Below are 27,251 nucleotides of genomic sequence, written 5' to 3' on the forward strand. Positions count from 1 at the left end.
AATGGCAACACAAGGAAAAGCCTTTTTACGCGGCGAGTGGTTAGGATGTGGAATGTACTGCCTGAAAGTGTGGTGGAAGCAGATGCAATCATGGCTTTCGAGAGAGAAGCGGATCATTACCTGAAGAGGAAAAGTTTGCAGGGCTATGGGAGAAAGGTGGAGGAGTGTGGGACTGCATAAGTAATTGCTGTAAAAAGAGCTTTTCCTCTTGCACTCATCAGGTCACTTCACAAGGATTCCAATATAAGGGGAAAACAACAATTTATACTGCATGTGAGGAGAGTGCTGATTGATTGGCTGGCAAGTGGCGTTGCCATGGAAAATGGACCAATGATGGTGACTGATGGGTGAAGCTAGCTGTTTCATGCTGTTATTGTGCAGTAGCAACACGAGTGGTATTCGCCACTAACAAGATGCTGCTGTCAAGCCAAAAAGACATTCTGCCTATCACACAAATGAGTAATGTGGTTATGAATTTCAGAGCCAGTGTGATGCTAGGTATGTAGGCCGTACGTCCCAAAGAGTGGTGGATCGTATCAAACAGCATGTTCCAACCGCTGTTCGCAATGGGCAGGGTTCAGGCCATTTCCAACTATCCCGTGCCTGCAAAATGCAAAACACACTGTCCAACATTAGTTGTGATTTCATGATTGGGCAACACTTGCTAAATAATCCTGAGTGCGCTAAGAATTATGCTGACAACCAATTTAAGATTGTCAGTCAGGCTTGCAGTGTGATGCATTTGCGTGTACCGCAAGCTACATATATTAATACACAGGGCCTTGTTCTTTGCAGACAGAAAGAAAAAGTTTTGTGTTTTGTAGGCATAGGGTGGTTGTGTATGGTCTGTACCTTGCCCATTGCGAACAACGGTTGGGACAAGCCATTTGATACAATCCACCAGTCCTTGGGACGTACGGCCTACATACCTAGCATCACACAGGCACTGAAATTCATATACCACATTACTCATTTGTATGCACACACACTGTAACAGTGTGTAACATTGTACACACACTGTGCCTGTGTCAGCTAAACAAAATAAGTGACAGCCATTCGCTGACTCATTCCTCAGGGCAATGCCTTGACCAATCAGGGTCAAGCTCCCTAGTTTAAATTTCAAACAATGTTTGGCAGTTAACTGTCAATCACCATCACTGGTGCATCTTCCATGGCAATGCCACTTGCCAACCTATCAGCGCTCTCTTCACATACAGTATAAATTGTTGTTTTCCCCTTACATTGGTATTCTTGTGGTGTCCTGATGAGTGCAAGATGAAAAACTTCGACATGTCTCTTTTTTTCAACAATACCCAAGTTCTGTACTACAAACAACTTCATAAGTTGCTCTGACAGAGAGCCAGCACTGGCATAATGGGCTGAATGGTCTCCTTCTATGCTGTAACTAGTCTACGATTCTATGAAAGTAAATCACAATGAATGGAGAGAAAGGAAATGGAAAGGTTTAAGTTCTGTCATATTTTCGCCACCTTAAAGCAATAAAGACAATGCTGACAAGCACACCACTAACTCCAAATGGTCAGAATGGCTGATGTAATAATGTTGCTGGTCGAGTGTTTCTGCTCATGTTTAAAATAGACAACACAAGGAGCTTATCATGAGAACAAAAAGATGATCTTACTCTGAAGTCACAAAGGCATGATCCTTGATTGTGGTCAGAACATCGTTAAATTTGATTTTTGACGTCAGGGTGTGGCCATGGTAGATAACTGGCATTCCCTCCGGTCCATCCCAGCAATCCACTGTAAGAGAAGTCATAATTGGTTCAATGTTTGTATAACCTGATCCAAACACGAAATTGTGCTCCTCTCACTCGCTCAGACGCTGTTAATCACATCAATCATCCTGTGCACCTACACCTCATCGAAACTACTAATTTCTGAATGGTATAAAACGCAATCTTCATTTTATTCTGAGTAAGACAATATCTTTATCTCCTCTTCCACCTCTCCTGAAGGTGCTGACTCTAGAAAGAGTGCCAGCTACTGTCCAATACTACATCCAAATGCTCAATCTTCAAATATACTCAGTTCATGTCAGCCTATTCCACTGCGCACACCAATCACAGCTGAACTTTCTTGTCATCAGTTGTTCACATACACGCTCTTTCCAGATGGGGCCTGTGGACACCAAACACAAACCAGGAATGCAGGTTGGGAGATGATTGCTCCCAATCCCCATCGAGCAGCCCGTACTGGGCACTTTGACCATCAGTTAAGTGTCAGATCAGGCTCAGCTGCATTGTCCTCTTGGGTCAAAAATGGCCCCACTGACTGTCAAGGCTGGTACCTAAAGAACAGCCACTCTGGTGAAGTACCGGAAGGTGCTCAGCATCCAAACACAATCCTGTGTCTTCAAGAGACAGATCAGAGACAATAAAACGCTCTGATGAAAGGTAATGAACCTGAAACATTAACTCTGTCTCCATTGACGCTGCCCAACATGCTGATTATTTCCAGCATCTCTGTTTTTCTAACTTTTAATTGTGACTTACCTGATAAAATTCTTTAATTCTTCCTTTTGGATGCAACACTCTAAAACATTCAGGTGGCCAATGTTCAGCATTGACATGTCTCTTTGATGGGAGGTCAGACCAATAGATTCAATGGAAAAATTGCCCCCCCACCGTCGGGAGGGAAGTGCGGGAGCGAGGGGGGGGGGGGGGGCGCCATCAATTAAGGCCCACCCAGCGTGATGTCCACCAGGATGCGCTATGCACTCCCTGTGCGGGCGGGGGAGGGGGAGATTCCCCCAGCTGGGAGTGTGCTCTTTCACTCATGTGCACAAAAAGAGCACCCAGATCTCCCTGAGGCTAAGTGCTGCCTCCCGACGTCACCCCGCGTCATTTTACACGTCGGCGAACGGGCCCCGCCCCCCGGATGGTCCTGCCCCGAGGTCTTTGGGCAGAAGTCGGGACTTTCTTGCCAGAGCCTTGCTCATACCGCGGACGTTCGAGGAGCAGAAGTTGCCGGAGCCCGACACCAACAGCAGGCTGGAGGAAGGTCCATGGCACGCTGGGTGGATCCTCATGGACATGGCTCTGCTGCCAAGCAGCTCACAGAAGATGGAAAGTCACCGTTGAGGGTCTGCTCACAACGGATGATGGTCGAGGGGCTGGAGAGGAAGGTCCAGCTGTGTTTAGGAGAGGAAGATGTACCGGGGGTGGGAGAAGGTCTACGATTGACTGGGAGAGGAAGGGTTGTCGGGGGAGGTGAGGTTGAGTTGGGGGGGGGAACAAAGGTGTCAGGAGGGTGAGGTTGGGTGGGGGTAGGGTCTACAGGGGAGGAGGGGGTAATAGAGAAGGCGACGGCAACTGGGGAGGTGTAAGGGGGAAGTAAGGTGTAAAGGGGGAGGAAGGTGTAAGGGAAGGAGTGGGGAAGAAGTACAGAGACGGGAAGGAGTCCAGGGGGGAGGAAGGTCAGGAAGGGGGAAGGAGTAAGGGTGGCAGAAGTACGGGCGTCTGAAGGAGTTAGAAAGGTGGAAGGAATAAGGGGGGGGAAAGAGTCTGGCAGGGCATGGGGGTAGGGAGTTCAGTGAGGGAAGGAGCTCTGTGGGGGAAGAAGTTCCGGGGGTGGGGGGGAAGGAGCCTGGAGCGGGGGACCGCCCAAGTGAACATGCAAGGAAGGGCTCTGATGAGTCCATGACTGCCTCCTGGGGAGCAAACTGAGGGTGTGCATGGAACGAGGGAATGGCGAGAATGACCAGGGGCAGAGTGAGGCGGGAGTAGGGTGGGAGGGTGAGGTATGGGAGAAGGGATGGCGAGAGTGGTTGGTGGGGACTGAGAGGCAGACACGGACCCTGGGGGTGGTCGAGGAGGTTAATCTGGGTGGGGGTGCGGTTTTCAGGAAGGAAGGGAACGTGTGCGTTCACCTGGACATTCCCGAAGGAAAAGGGTTGCGGCTGGGGAGGGGAGGTGGAAGGTGATGCCGGGGGAATCAACAGTGATGGAGGAAAGGAAATGGGTGACTGGGGAGCAAATGAAGAACTGCATCACCACCATGCTGTCTAAACCGAAAGTAAAATGAGATTCATGGTGGGCGAGATCAGGTGCTGTATGGGAGTGTGATCAGTGGGTGGGCGGAGATGCGGGTCGGCTCAGATGGACAACTGAAAGCGAACCCCAGCAGGCAGCATCCTGAACCATCCTGCAGCATCCGGAATCCTTGAGGGGAACATCGAGGTGCCTGGCTTCCCTCTCGCATCACCACTGCAGGAATTCACCCATGGCTACCAGGATGGCATCCAGGTCTGTGCTCATCTCTGCGTTCTGCTGGACCAGGGTCTCCATGGCATCCGCCACCCTCCCCATGGACACCTCCATACACGCACATGTGGGCACCGCCTCATCAGAGAGCAGGCAAACGCACTCCTCCGACTCACGTGCCACTCTGTTGAGGGCTTCCAACAGCTGTGTGTGATGTTCCCATGACTTCTCCTGACTCCCCAGGATGAGCTGGAAGGCCAAATCCAGAGGCATGTCATCAGACTCGGACCTCACAGCTGCCTCTTCCCTCACAGTCCTCCTCCTGCTGCAGACGCATGTCCATGTGGTGACCACCAGATTGTAAAGCGGAGCCTGCTCTAGATCTAGGTCCCAGCCATGTGTGTGTCCCTGCACTGGTGTAGGATGTGGGTAAGAGCTGTGAAGAGTCTTCCAGGCTGTTTGTTTCCAGCTCTTCAATGGAGGTGGTGTCCTCTTGGCTGGGGTTAGGACATGGATGGAGCTGAGGGATTGGCTGGCTGAGGGTGTTGGTCGCTTGGCAGAGCTCCCAGTGAACCAAAGTAGAGGTAATTAGTGCTTGGCAGCAGAGTCAAAAGCAGGAGAGAGAGCACTCACAGTTGCATTGAGAGAGGGATGATGTGGTGCAGGATCCTCACGAGGGTGTTTGCCGCTGACCTCATCATCACCGCAGGCATGAACTATGCCCTCACCAGTCAGTGCGATGGTGCACTCCTCAAAGTGAGTGAGGGGCCTAATGTGGGCCACTCCATCCCAGTCTGGGGCCCCTTCCTGTTGCTGTGAGCCAGCTTCTGCATGAAACCAGATGGAGAGAGAGTGTGAGCAGGACAGAAGGCACTGCATGGAATGTTTGTGTGGTGAGCGGAGCCATGGACAGGACAAGGACGTGTGATATGTGATGTGTGATACAAGTCTGATGGAGATGTGAGGGTGCGTGTGAGAGTTTGTGGTGTTGTCCCCTGAGGTGTGAAATCTCTGAGGTTGTGCGAGGGGTTTGAGAGTGTGTGAGTTGAGAGTGATGAGAAGAGGGACTTACCCTGGCGGAACGGATGAGACCATTTATCCTCCATCTGCACTGGCTGGCTGTCCTCTTTTGCATGGCATTGGCACTGACCACTGCCTCTCATGCTGGATTAGTGATGTTGCTGGTCCTCCTGCACCCAGAGTGGGGGTTGGGGACATCACGGCAGACCTCCACTGCGTGTTAAAAGGCGCTCGAGGGATGCGTCATTAAATCGGGGTGGGGCGGGGCGCTGCAGTCTTCTTGCCTTTCGGGGCCATGTTTTCTGTGCAGCAGGTCCTGGACTGGAAGCGCCGAGAGGTGTGAGCGCGGCTGCACTTTAAACACGGCGCCCCAGCATGAAGGAGAGGTGAGACGAGTCTGGCCAGGGAATCGGAGCCCACTCGCCATCAAAACGGCGTATTTCCCAGGAATGCGGGATTAACGAGGCAGGATCGGGATGAGACAGCACGAAAACCCACCATTGCGACCGGCGGGTAAAACATCCTTTTCCCCACCCGCTACCGCACTTGGTGCAAATCTGGGACAATTCCGCCCTTTGACTGTCATCCTTAATCCAACGCGTGCATTTGCATACCAGCTGAAGCATCCTTTTTTTCTTTAAACATTCTTTGAGCTAATTTTGAATTTAGGTTATAGTAACTACTCAGACTCTCTGGAAAATGATTTTCAATGTAAAAAAAAAAATTACTCAAGATCCTTAACGCCAGCAGCGAGATAATATTCGGGTTCAGATCGCCAAGGTGGACAGAAAATGTGCTAAACCATTACAAAGTTCTCATCTGTATCTGTCCTGCCAATGATGGCGCTTTACGTTGTTGAATAAAGTAATTCATACACGTCACAAGAAGACATGCTGGTTGGCTTACATTCAATACACCGGCATCCCATTCTTAGGCAGCGAGCATAGGCTTCCAACGAGGACTCGCTAGAGAACTGATCCCCTGTTAGGTAGCTGCAACAGAGATAGCAGGAGTCAGAGACATCCCAAAGACAGTCAAGTGGAAACATTCACAGTTGTTGTAGACATAAAAAAAAGCAACCGTTCCACATGCAGTGGATTCAGCAATGCAGCGAATCTCGAAAGGCACGTTGTTTGCTCAGCTGTGTTTTTTTTTAAATCAACGAATGGGCAACAGATTCATTAATTCATCACAGCGGCTGAAACCGAGCACGACCTTGGCCGCCAGATTCCGGCCACTTGCAATGCTCGTGAGTGCCCTATTTGCATGTTGAGGTAGAAAATCGTCTCGGGCAGCGGCGCAGAAAGGGCGGCACTGGGTCAGCTGCCTGCTATCTATCTGCAGCATCTGATATCCAGTTCCATCGCAGCCAATGGAATTAAATATTCAGGCGCTGCTTATAACTGGCGGCTGATCAGACACTGTCCGTTCTGTGCCACAGTGCGAGACCAATTTCTACCCTGTCCTGTTAACAACATTGTATCATGAAGAGCGCTGGATTAGAAGACATCATGTGTGCCACACACAAATGCCTCTGTATCTAAATGTTGCACAGTTAATCACTTCACTGTGATATGGTATTGATGATATTGCTGCTCAGATCAGCGGGCTAAAATATTTCCATTTGTTCACAAGAATATGTGTGACGCTAGTAAGGCCAGCAACTATTGCCCATCCCTAGTTGCACAGTTGATGATAAGCTACCCTCTTGAACCACAGCTATCTGTGTGGTGATGGCACTGTCATGATAACATTGGGTAGAGAGGCCAATGGAAAGTGACAGTCTACTGCGATTAGTTATTTGCAAGTGAAATTGAGAAGAGCACCATCCTGCTTCTCTGCTATCTTTGATCTTGCGACAATCTGAATTGATGCTGGCTTAGATAATTGTCTCACTGAAACATCTAAGATTCTGAAGGGGTTTGGCAGGTTAGGTGCTGAGAGGCTGTTTCCTTGGCTGAACAGTCTAGAACTAGGTGGTGGGGGGAGGTTGTGTGGGTGTGGGCGAGTGTGAACCTGATCGGCGCCCCCGATCGGGTGCGCGCCGCCATTTTACATGTGCGGGCCAATTAAGGACCACCCAGCGTGACGCACACCCAGAAGCGCTGTGGACTCCCTGTGCCGGTGGGTGGGGGGGAGGTGGGATTCCCTGAGTTGGGGCCTGTGCTCTTTGATGCAGGCGCACAAAAGAGTGCAGAAATCTCCCTGAGGCAAGGAGGCGCCTCAGGGAGAATAATTTAAGTTGTGAAAAATGTAATAAAGGTTAAAAAAAAATTTTTAAGGACATGTCCCCTCATGTGAAACTGTCACAGGAGCCGGGCCACGCCCCTTTAATTTTTTCAAAAAATTTAATTTAATTAATGAACCCTTCGTGAAACCTCGTCCCCCCCGTGGATGAGGTTTCATGAAAAATGCGAAGGCCGCCTGGGCTCTTCGCCTGCCCCCTGCCAACCTTAACGTCGGACGGGCAGCTTTCTTAACAGCTTTAATTACTTTGTTAATGGCCATAATAGGCCCTTGACAGTTCGGCGGGTGTGCAGCTGACACGGCTGTGCGCCTGCCGAACTGACAATCTAAGTGATGTGCGGTGACGTCAGGACGCCCGCCCAACGTCACCGCGCGTCATTTTACGCATTGGTGAGCGGCCCCCACCCCCCCCCACCCCCACCCCCGCCGACCCGAAAATTCTACCCCAGGGGTTCTAGTTTCAGGATACGGGGTCGGCCATTTAGAACTGAGACGAGGAGAGTTTTTTTCAGTCAGGATAGTGAAATTTTGAAATTCTCTGCCCCGGCGGACTGTGGATGTTCACTTGTTGCGTATATTCAAGAATTCGATCCGATTGTTGGGTGCTAAGGGATATGGGGTTAGGGCAGAAAAGTGGAATTGAGGTGGAAGATCAGCCATGACCTTATTTTATGGCAGAACAGGCTCAAGGGGGCTGAATGGCCTCAACCTGCTGTTATTTCTTATGCCTTGCAAGGTGACACAGTTAAGGCTGCTTGATAGAATGAAGTCTTTCCTTCTCACCGCCCCAGATATACAACTCAAACAGCTCCTCTGTATCACCTTTGCACCCACAGCAATATTGTGTCGCTTCCTGTTTACAGTGCTATCTCTGTCCGCAATACTAAAACTGATAGTAGCAGCTGCAGCATTTAATAAAGGCACAGTCTGCACTTCACAATCAGAGCCAGGTGAAGGGCATCTTGCACAAGGATAAAACACAATGTAACCGGGCAGAACAAAGGATCAGGAAACACCTATTCCAGCAACCTGCACTCCCCACTTCACTCAGCATCAGCATGGTTCTGCTTTCAGGGGCTTTCTGTACAGAACCCCTTCAGCCAAAATAGCCATTGTCAATTTGTTCCCTATTCTATGAAAGGCCACATACAGGCAATGGGGTTTGTGCCTGTGGAGCTATCTGCTTTAGAAGAGGGAGAGAGAGAGAGAGAGAGGGAGGCAGGGGGGATTAGAATGAAGTTTAGACTTAGAAGCTTTCCCATGGCCAGCATTTTCTGTTCGGTGTGTGGGGACGGGCCCCGCACGTCGATGTGTAAAGTGACGCGTGGTGACGTCAGGCGTGCTACCCGATGTCACAGCGCGTCATTCCGATCTTTCGTTCGGCAGGCGCGCATCAGAGTCGGTTGCGCGCCCGCTGAACTGTCAAAGGTCTGTTAAGGCCATTAATAAACTGATTAAAGCAATTGTCAGGGCTGCCCGTCCAACCTTAAGGTTGGCGGTGGGCAGGCGAAGAGCCCAGGCGGCCTTCGCATTTTTCATGAAGCCTCATCCACGGGCGGGTTGAGTGTTCATGAAAGGTTTTATTAATTTAGAAGTTTTAATGAAAATTCATAAACATGCCCCAGCGCATGTGACACTGTCACATTGTGGGGGGGGACATGTCTGAATAATTTTAAAAATTCTTTTTTTCAAGTTTTCCAAATCAAATGAATCTCCCTGAGGCAGCTCCGTGCCTCGGAGGTTTCCGCGCTCCTTCGCATGCATGCACGAAAGAGCGCAGGCCCCGACTCTCCCCCCTCCCCTCCGCCTGCACAGGTAGCACTGAGTGCTACCAGGCGCACATCACGCTGGGCAGGCCTTAAATTGGCCAGCCCACGTAAAATGGCGGCGTGCAGCGATCGGCTCAGCACCCGCCCGCTCCCAACGGTGGGGGGGGAAATTCTCCCCCATGTCTAATGACACATGAATTTGTCTGTATCTGTAGTTAGTTTTTATGGAACAGGCCAGGAGCCTGTCACAAGGGACTATAAATTGAGGGGCGCCACTCCACATCAAGTATGGCTAACTGGGAGATTCTCCTGCTCTCACCGCCTGCCATTGATGTATTGGAAGGATTTACAGGTTGATAATTAACACACCTTCTGTGGTCATCAAGCTGTGGAGTGGGAATCGAACCAGAGCTTCTGGCTTAGGGGCAAGGACACTACTCCCTGCGCCACAAGACCTCTAGAATAAAGTTCAGGGCTCAGGAAATCTACTCCAAAGGAGAGGCACTGACTAAAATGCGCACTGGTGGCATGGTTACTTAAGAATTCACCAGAAATCTGGCAAACTGCGCTGGAAGAGGGGACTGAACACAGCTATGCCATTTTATGGTGGTTACTCACGTATTGTGAGATGATGAAATCCAGTAATGAGATAGAGGGTTACTCATCTCTTCCAGGCAGACCTGATCAAGTCTCAAATCCCAAATGGAGTTTTCCTTGGAAAACAGGAAAGTCAGGAACTGAAAGAATAATGAAATATACAGTCAAAGGTTAGCAGCAACAATGAAGTTCAGCAAAAAACCACAGCCCCGCTCCTCCCCTCCTCACTTTACCTCCTCCGGAAGGGCTACAACTGGTCTTAGCAAGGGACCTGAGCACCACTCCCACAACTTAACTCAAGCCCCATAGAATAAAATAGATGTATGGTATCTGCTCTGTAAACTTGAGCCACAATTATAGTCACATTCACTGCTCCCCCTCACACTGGCCGTATCCAGTTCTCTTTGCCTTGCCACCTCCCTTCCCATTTTAAAAGCCTCCTCGGAATGATCTTGGACTGTGCCTTCCATTACCAGTCTTGCCCACCCTCCATTTAGCTCCACCTAGCCCCATGCGTATTCCCCCTTTTGTTCTTCAGCTTAAAGCCCTCTGGAACATCGCGCTGCAGCTGAGCAGTTGTTACAACGTGTAGTTGGCCTGATTTCCACACAGACAATTGTGAAATCACTCGTATAGCACATTATTTTCTGTATTCATTCACAGGATGTGGGCATCGCTGGCTAGCCCAGCATTTATTACCCAACCCTAATTGCCCTTGAGAAGATGGCGGGGAGCCACCTGCTTGAATACAACTGAGTGGTCATTTCAGAAATAAAAACAGAAAGCGCTGGAAATACATAGCAGGTCAGGCAGCAACTGTGGAGGGAGAAATGGAAGCCGGGATTTTCACCGAGTTGGGTTGATTTGGGAGCCCTTTCAAAATCGCGGGCGAGTCCCGATTCCTGGATTCCCAGGGGGAGGCGATGGCGTAGTGGTATTGTCGCTGGGCTAGGACTCCAGAGACCCAGGGCAATGCTCTGGGGACCCGGGTTCGATCCCGCCACAGCAGATGGTGGAATTTGAATTCAATAAAACTGGAATTAAAAGTCTAATGATGGCCCTGAAACCATTGTCGATTGTTGTAAAAACCCACCTGGTTCACTATAGGGAAGGAAATCTGCCATTTTTACCTGGTCTGGCCTACATGTGACTCCAGATGCACAGCAATGCGGTTCACCCTTAAATGCCCTCTGAAATGGCCTAGCAAGCCGCTCGGTTGTATCAAACCGCTACAAAGTCTCAAATAAGGAATGCAACCAGACAAACCACCTGGCATTTAACACCTAGGCACCGGAAATGACAACAGCAAACTCAGCCCTGTCGACCCTGCAAAGCCCACCTTTCGAATACCTGGTGGCTAGAACCAAAATTGGGAAAGCTGTTTCACAGACTAGTCAAGCAACAGCCTGACACAGTCATCCTCACAGAATCATACCTTACAGATAATGTCCCAGACACCACCATCACCATCCCTGGGTATGTCCTGTGCCACCGGCAGGACAGACCCAGCAGAGGTGGCAGCACAGTGGTATACAGTCAGGAGGGAGCTATCTTGGGAGTCCCCAACATCGACTCTGGACCCCATGAAGTCTCATGGCATCAGGTCAAACATAAGCAAGGAAACCTCCTGCTGATTACCACGTTCCCCTCTCCCTCAGCTGATGAATCAGTGCTCCTCCATGTTCAACATCACTTGGAGGAAGCACTGAGGGTGACAAGGGTGCAGAATGTACTCTGGGTGGGGGCCTCAATGTCCATCACCAAGAGTGGCTCAGTAGCACCACTACTGACCAAGCTGGCCGAGTCCTAAATGACATAACTGCTAGACTGGGTCTGCAGCAGCTGGTGAGGGAACCAACAAGAGGGAAAAACATACTTGACCTCATCCTCACCAACCTGCTTGCCGCAGATGCATCTGTCCATGACACTGTCGGCAGGAGTGACCACCGCACAGTCATTGTGGAGACAAAGTCCCCCATTCACATTCAGGATACCCTCCATCATGTTGTGTGGCACTACCACCGTGCTAAACAGGTTAGGTTTCAAACAGATCTAGCAACTCAAGATTGGGCATCCATGAGGCGCTGTGGGCCATCAGCAGCAGCAGAAATGTACTCAAACACAACCTGTAACCTCATGGTCCAGCATATCCCCCAATCTACCATTACCATCAAGCCAGGGGATCAACCCTGGTTTAATGAAGAGTGCAGGAGGGAATGCCAGGAGCAGCACCAGGAATACCTAAAAATGAGGCGTCAACCTGGTGAAGCTATAGCACAGGACTACTTGCGTGCCAGACAGCATAAGCAGCAAATGATAGACAGAGCTAAGTGATCCTACAACCAAAGGATCAGATCTAAGCTCTGCAGTCCTGCCACATCCAGTCGTGAATGGTGGTGGACAGTTAAATAACCCATTGGAGGAGGAGGCTCCACAAATATCCCCATCCTCAATGATGGGGGAGCCCAGCACATCAGTGCAAAAGATAAGGCTGAAGCATTTGCCAAAATCTTCAGCCAGGTGTGCTGAGTGGATGATCCATCTCTGCCTCCTCTGGAGGTCCCCAACATCACAGATGCCAGTCTTTAGCCAATTCAATTCACTCCACGTGATATTAAAAAATGGCTGAAGGCACTAGATACTGCAAAGGCTATGGCCCTGACAATATTCCAGCAGCAGTACTGAAGACTTGTGCTCCAGAACTTGCCACGCCTCTAGCCAAGCTGTTCCAGTACAGCTACAGCACTGGCATCTACCCGGCTATGTGGAAAATTGCACAGGTATGTCCTGTACACGAAAAGCAGGACAATTCCAACCCAGCCAATTACCACCCCATCAGTCTACTCTCAATCTATCAGTAAAGTAATGGAAGGGGTCATCAACAAGGCTAACAAGAGGCACTTGCTTAGCAATAACCTGCTCACTGATGCCCAGTTTGGGTTCCGCCAGGGCCACTCAGCTCCTGGCCTCATTACAGCCTTGGTTCAAACTTGGACAAAAGAGCTGAACTCCCGAGGTGAGGTGAGAGTGACTGCCCTTGACATCAAGGCCCCATTTGACCAAGTGTGACATCAAGGAGCTCCAGCAAAACTGGAGTCAATGGGAATCAGGGGGAAAACTCCCGACTGGTTGGAATCATGCCTAACACAAAGGAAGATGGTTGTGGTTGTTGAAGGTCAGCCATCTCAGCTCCAGGACATCACTGCAAGAGGTCCTCAGGGTAGTGTCCGTGGCCCAAACATCTTCAGCTGCTTCATCAATGACCTTCCTTCCATCATAAGGTCAGAAGTGGGGATGTTTGCTGATCATTGCACAATGTTCAGCACCATTCATGACTCCTGAGATACTCAAGCAGTCCATGTTCAAATGCAGCAAGACCTGGATATTAGTCAGGCTTGGGCTGACAAGTGGTAAGTAACATTTGCGCCACACAAGTGCCACAAATGCCCATCTCCAACAAGAGTGAATCTAACTATCGCCCCTTGGTGTTCAATGGCATTACCATCACTGAATCCTCCACTATCAATATCCTGGGGGTTACCATTGACCAGAAACTGAACTGGACTAGCCATATAAATACTGTGGTTACCAGAGCAGGTCAGAGGCTAGGAATCCTGCGACAAGTAATTCACCTCCTGACTCCCCGAAGCCTGTCCACCATCTACAAGGTATAAGTCAGGAGTGTGATGGAATACTCTCCACTTGCCTGGATGAGTGCAGCTCCCACAACACTCAAGAAGCTTGACACCATCCAGGACAAAGCAGCCCGCTTGATTGGCACCACATCCACAAACATTCACTCCCTCCACCACCGATGCACAGTAGCCGCAGTGTGTACCATCTACAAGATACACTGCAGGAATTCACCAAGGCTCCTTAGACACCACTTTCCAAACCCACAACCACTACCATCTAGAAGGACAAGGGCAGCAGACAGATGGGAATACCACCACCTGGAAGTTCCCCTCCAAGTCACTCACCATCCTGACTTGGAAATATATCGCCATTCCTTCACTAACGCTGGGTCAAGATCCTGGAACTCCCTTCCTAACAGCACAGTGGGTGTATCTACACCACATGGACTGTAGTGGTTCAAGAAGGCAGCTCAGCATCACCTTAAGAGCAACTGGGGATGGGCATGAAATGTTGGCCAGTGAATGAAATTTTAAAAACCCCTATTTCTGGGCTATGCGATTCTCGGGAGTGCCTTTCAAGGGTGCAGGCTGCTTCCTGTCAATCCTCCTGACCTGGCCGGCTCCATTGCAGAGATAGGAATCTCCTACTGCTCCACAATTTTCATAGAGTCGGCCAGGATTTTAAAGGTGTTTCACGGCACCTCAGAGGAGTCGTGAAACCTAGTCTGCATGAAAGGCAAGTTAAAAGGATCCCCCTCATACCCCCTATGTCAGGTCACCTGCTCTATGCCCTCTCATACTCCCTAACCCAAGCTCTGCCCTTCCGCTCGTACCCTCAGGCCTCTCGTGCCCCTTATGCCAGGCTCTGCCCTTCCACCCAATCCCTATGTCCCCTCATACGAACGAAAGAACTAGGAGCAGGAGTCGGCCACTTGGCCCTTCAAGCCTGCTCTGCCATTCAATAAGATCGTGGCTGATTTGATCGTAACCTCCCTCCAACCCCCGATAACCTTTCACACCCTTGATCTATCTAGCTCTGCCTTAAAAATATTCCAAGACTCTGCTTCCACTGCCATTTGAGGAAGAGAGTTCCAAAGACTCTCAGCCCTCAAGAGAAAAAAATTTCTCCTCATCTCTGTCTTAAATGAGCCACCCCTTATTTTTAAACCATGACCCCCTAGTTCTAGATTCTCCCACAAGAGGAACCATCCTCTTTACATTGGATGGTGCTTATCAATCTTTTTATCATTCTTAGTTGTTCTTTATATTCTGCCCAATCATCTGGCCTGCCACTCATCTTTGCGCAATTACATGCTTTTTCTTTAAGTTTGATACTGTCTTTAACTTTTTCAGTTAACCACAGACGGTGGGTTCTCCCCTTGGAAGTTTTCTTTCTCAGGGCAAACACATCTGTAGTAAGGGTCTGCGCCTTGAGGAGCTTCAGCTCAGAGTCATTGCCCCCTTTGCCAGGCTCTGGAACTTCCATGCCCATTGACCCACTGTACACTTTCTAGAACCAATGAACACCACAGTGTAAAGTGGGATGTATAAAAAAAAAACTTTGAAAATATGTAATCCATTGATCACTTTCTCCTATGAAACAAGGTCTGAATGGCAAGCTAATAATAGTGCAATGATCCATGCCCTCTGCAGTTTCAAAACCCACAAACCGCAAACGCTTCAAACCACTTGATTTATGTCAACATTGTGAAATTGATGGCAGAGATCGGAGAGCATGAGCTGTCAATCAAACAAGGTTTCCTCTGGGTGTCAGTGTTCTGCTATTCTAATAGATGTCTGGACTCTCAACCAAGTGTACATAATGAGGTCAGACCAGGTAAAGACAGCAGACTTCCTTCTCTGAAGGATATTAGTAAACCCCTGCTGGGTTTCTACAACAATCGTGGTCACTATTACTGATACTAGCTTTTATTCCAGATTTATCTAATTGAATTTGAATTTCCTAGTTGCCAAGGTGGGATTTGAACTTGTGTCTCTAGATCATCAGTCCAGGCACCTGGATTAATAGCCCAGTAACATAACCACTATGTTAATGTACAATAATTGAACTTTGTACTTTGTGAAATATTTTTGCAATCCAATGCAGAATGTGGTGGTGATCTGGAACTCTCTCCCCCAGGTGTTGCGGATACTGGATCAACTGGAAATTGCAAAATTGGAATGGGGTAAAGGTATCGGGGTTATGGAGCCCAGGTAGGTAAATGGAGTTCAGGTACAGATCAGCCACAATCTATTTAAATGAGGGGAACAGGCTTAAGGGGCCGAATGGTCCGTTCCTATTCCTATATTCCAAAGTCACATTTTAGAAGTAGTTCTTTGGCAGTTGGTGGTGGTGGGGTGGGGGGGGGGGGAGGAATGGATGGTGGGGGACATTAGAACTTTACATGGGACTCTTTGTCCACTTCCAGGACATAAATTAATCTCATGGAGTGTTTAGCTTTGCACTTGTCCCCCAAGCACAGGGATATGGAGCTCTGCTGTCACTCAGTACAAACTGCAACCAGCAGTATAACTCGGGTGTGGCGACTGAGCAATGTGCTTTAGGTTAGTGGTTTGCAAACTGGGGCCCCGTGGAGACTCACCAGGGGGTTTATCGAGCATAACCAGCTTTACAAGTAGGCGACATGCGCAAGCAGAAACTGGCTTGGTGCAAGCTGGGAGGCAGGAGCAGAATGCTGTCGCCACATGTGGAGTACAGGGTGTCTCACCTAGGAGGGGAATTGTGCATGAAGTGGCACAAAGATCGCTATATCTGTAAGCAAATGCCTGTTTTCTTAAAAGCATTATTTCAACACTCTTTACATGTTGCACTTTCATATTATTATAGATGGGGATCTGTGAATACGAAGTCAATTGAAAAAGGATCCTTCTGCCAAAGGAGGTTTTTTTTATTCATTTATGGGATGTGGGCATCGCTGGTTAGGCCAGCATTTGTTGTCCATCCTTAATTGACCTTGAGAAGGTCGTGGTGAGCTGCCTTCTTGAACCGCTGCAATCCATGTGGTGTAGGTACATCCACAGTGCTGTTAGGAGGGGAGTTCCAGGATTTTGGCCCAGTGAGAGTGAAGGAACGGCGATATATTTCCAAGTCAGGATGGTGAGTGACTTGGAGGGGAACCTCCAGGTGGTGGCGTTCCCATCTATCTGCTGCCCTTGTCCTTCTAGATGGTAGTGGTAATGGGTTTGGATGATGTTGTTCCTTAGACAGTTTAAGAATCACTGTTCTTGAGATAGCAGGGACACTAGTGCCTGGAATACAGAGAACTCAGCTGAGGCTAGTTGAACTGGGCTCCTGTTTTCTTTAGGAAATTACATGGTTTCTACTCCACTATGATTGAAAATATAAGCCCACTGCTTCCATAAAATGGCACTACCTTTTGCCAATGTACAGACCAGTGCTTATCAATTTTTTGTAAAGCCTCTTCTTGTAAAGGTAGCAGCTCTTTCTGGGGCACCTAACCCACTGGCAGTAAGGCCAGGTATAGCTCCTCAAATACCATTGATGCTAAGTTTGGCCAGCTCAGCAGAGACTGGAAATCAACGTGAAGCCACTCTTGATCTGCATGGCATTTTGACCTGTCAGAAGGGCACATTATTAAGCCTTGCTCGTTTTTAGTAAATCCTCCATTGATGACACAAACTGCTCAAGCTTTCCCTCCACAAACTCTCAACTATCGGTCCGCTACTCCTTCATCATTACTTTTAGTGTGGTGGTTCAGTTGGTAGTGCTCTTGCCTTTGAGTGTGAAGGCTGTAGGTCCAAACCCCACTCCAGGACTTGAGCACAAAAATCAAAACAGATGACAGTCTTGTGATGCACTGCCAGAGAAACTGTCCTTTGGTTGCAATGGTAAACTGAGGCCCCGTCTACCTCAGGTGTACGAAAAGATCCCATATGGCACTCTTTCAAAGAAAAGCAGGAGAGTTATCCCCGATGTTCTAGCCAAAATTAATCCCTCACTGACCATCATAAAATTGGGTTATCTGGTCGTCATCACGTTGTTGTTGGTGGGAGTTGCTGAGCGCTAAGCTGTCCTGCTGCGTTTCCCACATTACAATGGTGACCACACTTCAAATAGTACTTTGTTAGCTGCAAAATGCTTTGGGATGTTCTAAGTCATGAAAGGTGCTGTACAAATGCAAGTCTTTCACTTTTTAATTTTCTTCCTACTTACAGCAGCCCTGTGCCTCATTGCTACATAGTGCCGCAGCTGAGTAACTGAAGCCCACAAATAATAGGATGCGCTTCACAGTTGGAGGCAATCTTACCTCATCAAGGTAGAAAAATGGATCCTCGATCTCCCGGAGTGGGTCTCGGAGGTAATTGAACATAAACTCTCGGACCTGATGGATATCTGTCGCCCACAATTCCTAGACAGAAAAAAAGAGAGTTCTGTACCACCAAAGGACAACTCCTAGACATCAATTATAGAATGTCAGCACTGTTCATGAATGATGTACCTTCTTGTAAATCGCACGTTACTCAATATTCAGTCAAAAAGCCCACTGTGATCATTAAGGCAGAATCAAAGGCTTTGTAAACCATTCTGAAATATGACAGTGGGTAGCGAGCGCTGTGACTGATTTTCCTACAAACTTATGGGAGACACTTCACTCCTATATACTAGTTCACTCGGTTGGCATTACTAATTCTGTGCACAGAGTTCAAACAGCGGAAATGCTATTCCGATATGTTAGCGGCAAATACTTACCAATCAGCTGCCCTCCCCACTCTTCCCCCCACCACCTTGGTCACTTAATCATATCCTTGTCGTAAAATGTACACTGCCAGTTACCCCTCCTGCTCAGGAGAACAACTTGCTTAAAGGTGACAAAGTGGTTTAATGCTACCTGGAAATACCCTCCGGTTGAATCTTTAACTCTGGTGATGACAGGCACTGACTAGATAATGCACGGCTGGTTTATTTGAGAGAACTTACCTTCTGATGCTCCAAAAGAAATTGCTGAAAATCTTGCAGTGAGACTTGGCTGAGTTCAGGCCTCTCACAGCTCCTGTGGAATAAAAAGATCACAAGTCATAGCCCAGGATAGGTCACCTGGGTTAAGCGAGAAGCAGCTGACAAATCACTCTGAGAGAGGGTTTATAGGAACATTCCTGTTTGTCTCATTTAAGTAAGAAAGATTGCAAAGCATAAGAGTGGGTCAGAGCAGTGCTACTTTGCAATTATTTACAGACGTTTGAACAGAACAGCATGGTGCTGAAGTGAAGTTTGGCACTGAGGGAGATGCACTGGGCAAACTAATGCATGAAGGTGATGCAGCTTGGCATTAATTCCTTTGTAACCCCTAGTCTTGACTATTCTAACACACTCCTGGCTGGTAAACATGACACCCTCTGTAAACATGAGGTCATCTAAGACTCTGCTGCCCATGTCTTAATTCGTACCACATCCCATTCCCCTATCACCCCTGTGCACGCTGAATACATTGGCTCCTAGTCAAGCAACACCTTGATTTTGAAATTCTCATCCTCGTTTCCAAACCCTTGCATCGCCTCTGTAATTTCCTCCAGCCTCTCAGAAATCTGCACTCATCTAATTTTGGCCTCTTCAGCATTCCCAATTATAATTGCTCCACCACTGGTAGTCATGTCTTCAGTTGCCTAGGCCCCAAGCTCTGGAATTCCCTCCCTACACCTTTCCACCTCATTTCCCTCCTTAAAACCTGCCTCTTTGACCAAACTTTGGTCACCTGACCTAATATTTCTTTATGTGGCTCGGTGTCGTATTTTGTTTTTAATGCTCCTGTGAAGCGTCTTGTGACACAATATTATGTTAAAGGCACTATATAAATGTAAGTTGTTGTTGTTGAGGCGGTGCAGTTTGGAAGGAAGAGGCAATACCAATTAAAAAGAACAATTTTAAAGGGGGCCAGTGCAGGAACGGAAGGACCTGGGAATTCACACGCTAAGATGGGCATGCTGAAAGTAAATACAGGAGGTGGGACAAATTGACAATCCATTTACAACAGGGAAAAATCGTCAAGAGCAGCATCAAGATACGATTGCCAAATTTGAGACCCCAATGTCCGAGAAATAGCTCTTTGCCCTGGCACAGCTCAGGGGGAACTTACTGTCTTTGGAAACAATAGCAAAGATTTTCCATGTAGGAGATACTTTCTTGTATCAGTAAGAATTTCCCAGCTTTTCTCCAAGGCCAATATTTCACCACATATCATGAAATATTAACACACCATTGGGTAACTCCTGGAGACTCCATGTCTGAACTTCTGAAGGTGGCACCATCAATCCATAGAGCAACAAGGGCGACCATTGTACAATACGTTAGTTTACACAATCCCCACTGTGTCGTATCAGGATAATAGCACTAGCCATTTGCCATTTCCGCTGAAGCCAATTACAAGGACGTTGTTTTTAACCACGTAAGGAACCCTGGCTATTTCAGAGCCATCATTAAGCTTCTTGCCTCTCATTAGGGTGCAGTTAAGTGCGGTTAGCTATTCACCCGAGGAGCTGAGTGCCTCATCACTGCAGGGCCACTGTTTGTACCTGGCTTTATTTGCCATTCTGTCGAAGGCCTGTGAGAATGGCACAGCGCCAATCATCAGCAGTGGATGTCTTGATTCATGAAGTGAGATCTCCTATAGGAACTGTAGGAGGCTAGACAGCGCTCGATGGTCAGCCTGTTTCAGTCTAACAGTTCGCAGTCTGGTCTTATGGTCTTATTGCTGTAAGCTGCTTCCTTCCTTTAGAGCTACACCCTTTAAATTTGTGGGCCGGCAAAACAAGGTACCTAGATCAGATGCAGGTACAGTAAGGAAATACCTCTTAAAATTTTAGACAGACTAAGGGTTTTTATTTTACTGCCTACAGAGTGCAAATCACTGGGACCAACACCCTCGCTATAAGTGAAGGGGACTGTACACAGGATCAGCTGCTAATAAGTCAAGTATCTGATGACCCGGAAGACACTAAGTGTCTCCCACATCACATTCTCCAAACCCTTTTCAAGTGATTTTATCCACTTACCTCTGAAGAAAGCGCACCTCCATCTGGAGAGGGAGAAATAAAACAGAATGAGAAACAGATGCTTCTTACATAAATATAAAAAAAAAAAAATCTCTCTTCCCCACATAATGTGAAACAGTAGTCTGCATACTGCATCAAGGGCACTGATTATTAATGGCCCTCTTGTGAGGAATTCCTCTTCTGTTCCATCCCTGACCCATTAGTGGAAACCACAACAGGAGCTTAATCCCAGCACAGCAACGTAGCCAATTTAGCAGGAATTTTATTACAATTTTTTCTCTCTCCCTGTCCTGGATTTACTTTGCATCCTTCATGATCTCAGGATGGGCTGTAAAGAAATTTCTTTGAAGTGTCGCCCTTGTTATGATGTAGAAAATGCGACGGCCAATTTATGCACAGCAAGCTCCCATCGCCAGCAATGAGGTAAGTGACCGGATGGGTCGGGTTTTGTAAGCCCGCTTGGAGGTGGGAAGGCCTGGAATTTCCTGGCGCCGGCCCGTGTGCCAGTTTGCTGGCTCCTTCCCGCTTCTGGGCCATTCTTAAGGAGGCAGGTCAAAGGCAAGGTGAAAGCTACCCATCCCCAAGCAGCAGTAGCTCCTTAGCATAACTGAAAGGCCTACTAAGGCCAACGATCAGAGGGGGCCCCACTGCAGAGTTCTGGGCTCTGACAAACGCCTGCAGGCTGCCTTCTGGTGGCAGGCCCAGGATTTGGGGGGGGTGGTTTAACTAGCTCTCCAGGATCAATTTGAGGCCTTCTCCCCGCAGCCGCCATGCCTAGGTGGCCATAGCTGCAATAACAGGCTGCCCTCTGAAGGGGTTCCTGCTGCACCAATGGTGGTTTCGGCACCTGTGGCCATTTTAAACCTTTGTAAAAGGTGCAGAGAAGACGCTTCCATCCTATTGGTCCCCCAGCTCCCTGAGCCCCTCCCCTCCTCACCTGCTGTTGTTAATTATACGGCGAGTGCGCCCTCTGGCCATTCATTCAAAAATCACGGTTTTGCACATGACGTTGGTGCAGTGTGGGGTCAGGACCTGGAAATTATCCCAACATCGGGGGTCCCGACCCTATCCTATAAACAGTTTTAGCGATGTCGGTTGGCGGAAAAGTCTTTTTTGGGACAGCAGGAAGAACTCTCCCGTACTCATTCGGAATCTTTCTGTGCAATCTTTCAAGTCTACTTAAAGGAAGAGTTGGAACCTTGGTTTCATGTGTCAACTGAAAAGCAGCACCTCAGACAGTGCAGCTCTCCCTCAGCTTAGACCACACCAATCTTGCACTGAAATCAGCTAACTCAATGCAGATCAATGATCAATTCTGGGACCTTTCTCCTGAGTACCACACCAGCTGGTGCTTTCACCATTGAGTTACTGAAGGAAGAACATAATCTCAAGGTGGTTCCAGCTCTAAGTTCGAAGGTCACGGGTTCATGCCTCATCAAAGGACGTGAGCACATGCTATTGGCTGATAATTCAGTGCAGAAGTCAGATGACATTGCTACATCAATAGAGGTGCCATCTTTCAGAAGTTAAACCTGTTCAAATGGGTGTAAAAGATCCTACGGCATTATTCAAAGAGTAGGGAAATTCTCCCCATCTCCTGCTTAACACTTATCCTTCAACCACCACCAATGAAAGCAATTAACCAATCATTCAGCTTAATGGAGAAATTTGCTGTGCGTGAACTGACTGCTGTAGCAGTCTATGAAACAACACTGACTGTTCTTCAAAAGCACTTTGGAGACGCACTGCACACATGAAAGTTCTTTATATCTTAAAAATCCCATCATCACATTTGGCACTTACGTGTTTCTGAGCGTCGTACATCAGGCTTCGGTAGAGCTGAGCAAACTGGCAGTAAGTGACATCTCCACTCCGCAACTCCAAGTCCTGAGGGCATTAAAGGAAGCAACCAGGGGACCCAAGTTAGGTCAGTAGCCATCTTATTCCCGGCACGAAATATGATTTGATCTTACTGGTAACACCACTCATTCTGGAGAATGGGAGAGGGGAAGCCTCTCTGTCTGGGACCTGTCTTCTTCCAATCACGTTATAGAACTAAAGTAGGTGTTCCTAGAAGTGAGTGGCCAGTATAATGTCACAACTAATGGGCAGCTGGTCCTATGTCACAAGTAACGCACTGAGATACACTAGCTGCTTCAATGTCACATTGAAGACAGTGGTTGATACAGGATCATACCCAAGGTGCAGGCCAATGCAGGATCTCCATGGAGACTCCAAATGATGCAGGATCATATATTAGATACTGGACTTCAGAGGCAGAATCAACCAGCACAGGGTCACATCAGGAACTGAGATATCCAGCATCAGGTCCAAGACACTGAGCCATACAGCATCATATAGAGACACTGAGTGGTATAGCACGGTATAGGGATAGTGGGTGGTGCAGCATCATATGGACACACTGGGTGGTACAGTACAGGTTGGAGACACTGGATAGTACAACACTGTATGGAGGCACTGAGGGTATAGGATGGTATAACATTATAGAAATACAGTGACTGGTACGGCATGCCATGGGGATAGTGGGTGGCTTAGCATCATATGGACACACTGGAGGATGCAGCATTGTACACAGGCGCTGGATGGCATGGCATCATATGGACACACTGGCTGGTACAGCATCATGCGGAGACAGTGTTGGCACAGCATCATATAGACACATTGGGTGATATGTTATGGAATGGAGATACTGGATAGTACAGCATGGTATAGGGAAAGTGGGTAGTACTACATCATATAGACACACTGGTACAGTATGAAATGGAGACACTGGATAGCACAACAACAAATGGAGGAGATACTGGAGGGTATAGAAATTCTATTGACACACTGGATGGCAGAGCATTATATGGGGACACTGAATGGCAAACAGATTTTCTGGCAGCCCTTGCTGGCAATGTTCAGATTAGTAACATGGATGATTTGTTCATTGACAAGAGGGTCAGTCAAACAAAAGGTGAGCAGAAGAGAGGCTGGGTTAGACCCAGAGTCTGAGCAGAATCTCAATCGAACTCAGTGGGAAGAGATGCAGCTCAGGCACAGAAGCTGAGCAGGTGGCAGTACTGGAGAAAAAAAATACAATAGGGTAAAAGGATGAAAATAATGAAAAATAAGAGGCAAATTTCCTTTTAAAGCTGCCTTGCATGTTTTGGTAGGACTGGATTGGTCTGGGGTGGCACAGAGTTTGGATGGACTACATTGGGGTCTGGTTGGTCCACACACTTACTGTGCACCGAATGGCAACATTATAGTATAGGAAAAAATTTGAAACAGGATAAATCGGTGAGGTAATATTTGCCTTGACAAATTAATTAAATTCAGAAAGAATTCAATTACTGTAATTTTTTCCCGCAGAAATTTCATGTTGGGCACCCGGTAGTTGACTTGGGACAGCATGCTCTTCAGGTCCTTCACGGTGATCCTAGGAGAGGAAAAAATACTCAGTTACCCAAGTCCTTGAGGCATTTTGATTTGTAATGTGCAATGTGGTTCGTTACTGTGGAGTTATCACTTCTCCAACCCCTGATGAAATGACCCAGGACAGGGAACCAGGCGTACTGCGCTTAAAGTGATATCTATGCAGCATCACACAGCCTAACCCATCGAGAGCTAAATCTCAGCCATGTTGTCTGGATGAGTGAAGCACTTCCTTAGAGAGAGGGAAAAAAAAACAGTGAAAGCAAAGTTAGCCCAGTTGGAGTTCTCAGCTGGTGACCCTGGCTGAGATTCTGCAAACAGGAGTGCCGAGGTCTCAGTTAGAGAACCGAGCAGAGTGGTTAGAAGCTTTTTTTTTTTGAATCTTTTATTCTTCATTCCTGACATCAAGCTCCTTGGTAACTTTTAGTCTCATCTTTATTTTAAGCACACTCTGTATTAAATAATTATGTCCCATGCTGGCTCAGTGCCTAACAGGTGGTGCAGTCAGAGTCCTGTTCTCTTCAGGTTTTCCACATTTTTATTTAATTTAGTTACTCAGGGAAAACTTGACTCCCTCATCCACCATGGTGATGAATGCAAAAACTTACAAATATACACGTAATGAAGATACATCTACACTCACACACTATACATGGTGTATGCCAAAGTCCCATTCACACTTGTCTGAGGAGGCTACAGTGTTTCATTCATGCTCATTTCCTGAAGCCTAGTTAATAGTAACTAAATGGTGAGAGATTGCAGGGCTCTGAGATGTAGAGGGATCTGGGTGTCTTATGCATGAATCACAAAAGGTTAGTATGCAGGTACAGCAAGTAATTAGGAAAGCGAATAGAATGTTATCATTTATTGTGAGGGAAATTGAATACAAAAACAGGAGGGTTATGCTTCAGTCATACAGAACACTAGTGAGATCACATCTGGAGTACTGTGTACAGTATTGGTCACCTTATTTAAAGAAGGATGTAAATGCATTGGAAGCAGTTCAGAGAAGGTCTACTAGACTAATATCTGGAATGGGCAGGTAGTCTTATGAGGAAAGGTTGGACAGACTAAGCTTGTATCTGCTGGAGTTTGGAAGAGTAAGAGGCGACTTGATTGAAACATATAAGATCCTGAGGGGTCTTGACAGGGTGGATGTGGAGAGGATGTTTCCTCTTGTGGGAGAATCTAGAACTGGGGGTCACTGTTTAAAAATAAGGGGTCGTCCATTTAAGACAGAGGAGGAGAAATTTTCTTCTCTCAGAGGGTTGAGAATCTTTGGAACTCTCTTCCTGAAAAGGTGGTGGAAGCAGAGACTTTGAATATTTTTAAGGCAGAGGTGGATAGATTCTTGATAAGCAAGGGGGTGAAAGGTTATCGGGGTAGGCAGTATGCAGATTTCAGATTACTGTCAGATCAGCAGTGATCTTATTAAATGGCGGAGCAGGCTCGAGGGGCCAAATGGCCTACTCCTGCTCCTTGTTTGTATGTTCGTATAATTGATGGGATCAGGGTGGCTTCTCAACCAACTGGTTAATACTTCATGCAAGAGTTTAGGGATATCAAGGGGCTACCAAATTTGGGCAAATCCTTTTCTCTAACAGTATTTGCATGTGCACGCTCACTTTTCCAGTTGGGCAGTGATCAGGACCAATAGCCTAGACCCATTTCATCCCCCATCCCTATCTAAGTGACCTGGGAGCCTATTACAATACCACTTTCAGTCAAATGGAGGTTGCATGGTGTAGTGGGTAGTGTTCCTACTGCTAAGCCAGAAGCTCTGGGTTCAAGTCTTATCCCAGGACATGATGGCCAAGGAAGGTGCGTTCATCATGCGGCCAAGCAGGTTGAGTATCAATCTGCAAATCCTTCCAAAATGTACCAGTAGCAGGCGGTAAGAGTGGGAGAGATTCCTGGTCAGCCATGTGAAGGAAAGGATGTTGGAGCCTCTGTTTTGTTATACTGGCTGTGTGGCCTATCTTAGCTTGAGTAACTGTAGTCTGACTAAGGTAGTTACTTCAAACTGGTTTATTTATACTATGTACAGTGTATACATGATAAGCTTCTCAGCAGGCACATCTCTCCTGAGTACAGACTGTACAGACAGGTTCTCTAGCGCATGACTGCTGATGTCACTGTCAAATCATGATCTACATCACTAACTCATTACTATAACTATTCTATTAACCCATTATACTATACCTCCTCCCAAGTATACCTTCAACTTCTTTAATGATGTTAAACTATTTTTTAAATTACTAAACATTGCACTTCTGTAACTTCCTTTAACTGTTACAGATTCTATCCAGCTCCTACTCCTACTTTTCCCCCACCCCAAATCACTGCTATAAGGAACTCAATCTCCTGCAGTGTTCTCAGCTCTCCGGGAAGATGGCTTGGAAACATGTGGGCGCTCCTCTGTTCCCTGGAGAACATGGACTTGCTCAGGACTCTTCTGCTACCTTGTCACACTCTGGGAAAAGACGTGAGAAGACAAAGGGTCTTCAACTCAAACAAAGATTTTGACAGCCATATCGTTCACACTGCAGAGGATGAAAAAGTTATGGAAGATCTGAGAGTTGAACGAATTTGGACGATGAGAAGAATGACAACATTCTTGTAGGCATTGCGGGAAATGAAGAGGAGATGATTTCCTATTTTGGAAATTATGTTCACTGTCTGTAGGTAGTGGTAACATTGCCACACTTTCCTCTGTGCGAGGTTGTTCCAGTGTGGGCAATGGAAAGACTGTGTGAGGGCGAGAAGATAAGACAACACCATTTTCACGAATGGGATGAATCTCCAAGATGATATAAAGACAAAAGTCCTGGACAAGATTCTGAAGCTATAGAATCTCCGAAGAGTTGGTCTCAGCTTCTGCGCTGAATGACAGCTTTGGTGGGGAGAAGATTTTCTAATGAGATTGAAGTGTGGGCATCAATTTACTTTCACCTAGGCTAATAGGCTGTACCCACATTCTGGCAGTGTGTTCTTCCATGGAATCAAGCATTTGGTTCTCCCTGGATGACCTCTTCATGGTTAACCAGTGATGTACAAGGCATTGCATTGGTGGGTTCAGTAGGACAAAGGTCTGAATGCTGCTGTGCCACAGCAAACACAGCTGACTCCTCCAAAACGACAACAGTGACTTCAGATGCTTTGGCTGTAGATTCCAATGGCGTACCAACCTACAGGACCTCATCTTCCAACAGATCACTCGGTGCTATAACAGCTTCTTTCTCATTACCTTCTTCAGGAATGAGCCCAACTCAGGTCCGAGAGGTCTTCTTG

At 47.5% G+C, this 27,251-nt stretch overlaps 1 protein-coding gene across 4 annotated transcripts in view; it reads right to left on the reverse strand.

The window, feature by feature from the left end:
- The window catches only part of plcg1 (phospholipase C, gamma 1), a 153,273-nt gene that overhangs the window by 56,245 nt on the left and 69,777 nt on the right, over positions 1 to 27,251 (reverse strand). For 3 of the 4 annotated variants that reach the window (XM_078554975.1, XM_078554974.1, XM_078554977.1), the window contains 8 exons: positions 23,880 to 23,964; positions 22,326 to 22,409; positions 20,523 to 20,545; positions 18,454 to 18,526; positions 17,783 to 17,884; positions 9,880 to 9,998; positions 6,152 to 6,237; positions 1,643 to 1,763 (listed from right to left, as the gene is read on the reverse strand). In XM_078554975.1, coding sequence (XP_078411101.1) covers positions 1,643 to 1,763; positions 6,152 to 6,237; positions 9,880 to 9,998; positions 17,783 to 17,884; positions 18,454 to 18,526; positions 20,523 to 20,545; positions 22,326 to 22,409; positions 23,880 to 23,964 — 693 coding nt within the window. Of the gene's footprint in view, positions 1 to 1,642; positions 1,764 to 6,151; positions 6,238 to 9,879; positions 9,999 to 17,782; positions 17,885 to 18,453; positions 18,527 to 20,522; positions 20,546 to 22,325; positions 22,410 to 23,841; positions 23,965 to 27,251 lie in introns of those variants that run through there. The other variant, XM_078554976.1, reaches the window with a different exon arrangement.

This window comes from Cetorhinus maximus, chromosome 13 (genome assembly GCF_964194155.1).
Source record: "Cetorhinus maximus chromosome 13, sCetMax3.hap1.1, whole genome shotgun sequence".
In the NCBI taxonomy this organism is placed as follows: Eukaryota; Metazoa; Chordata; class Chondrichthyes; order Lamniformes; family Cetorhinidae; genus Cetorhinus; species Cetorhinus maximus.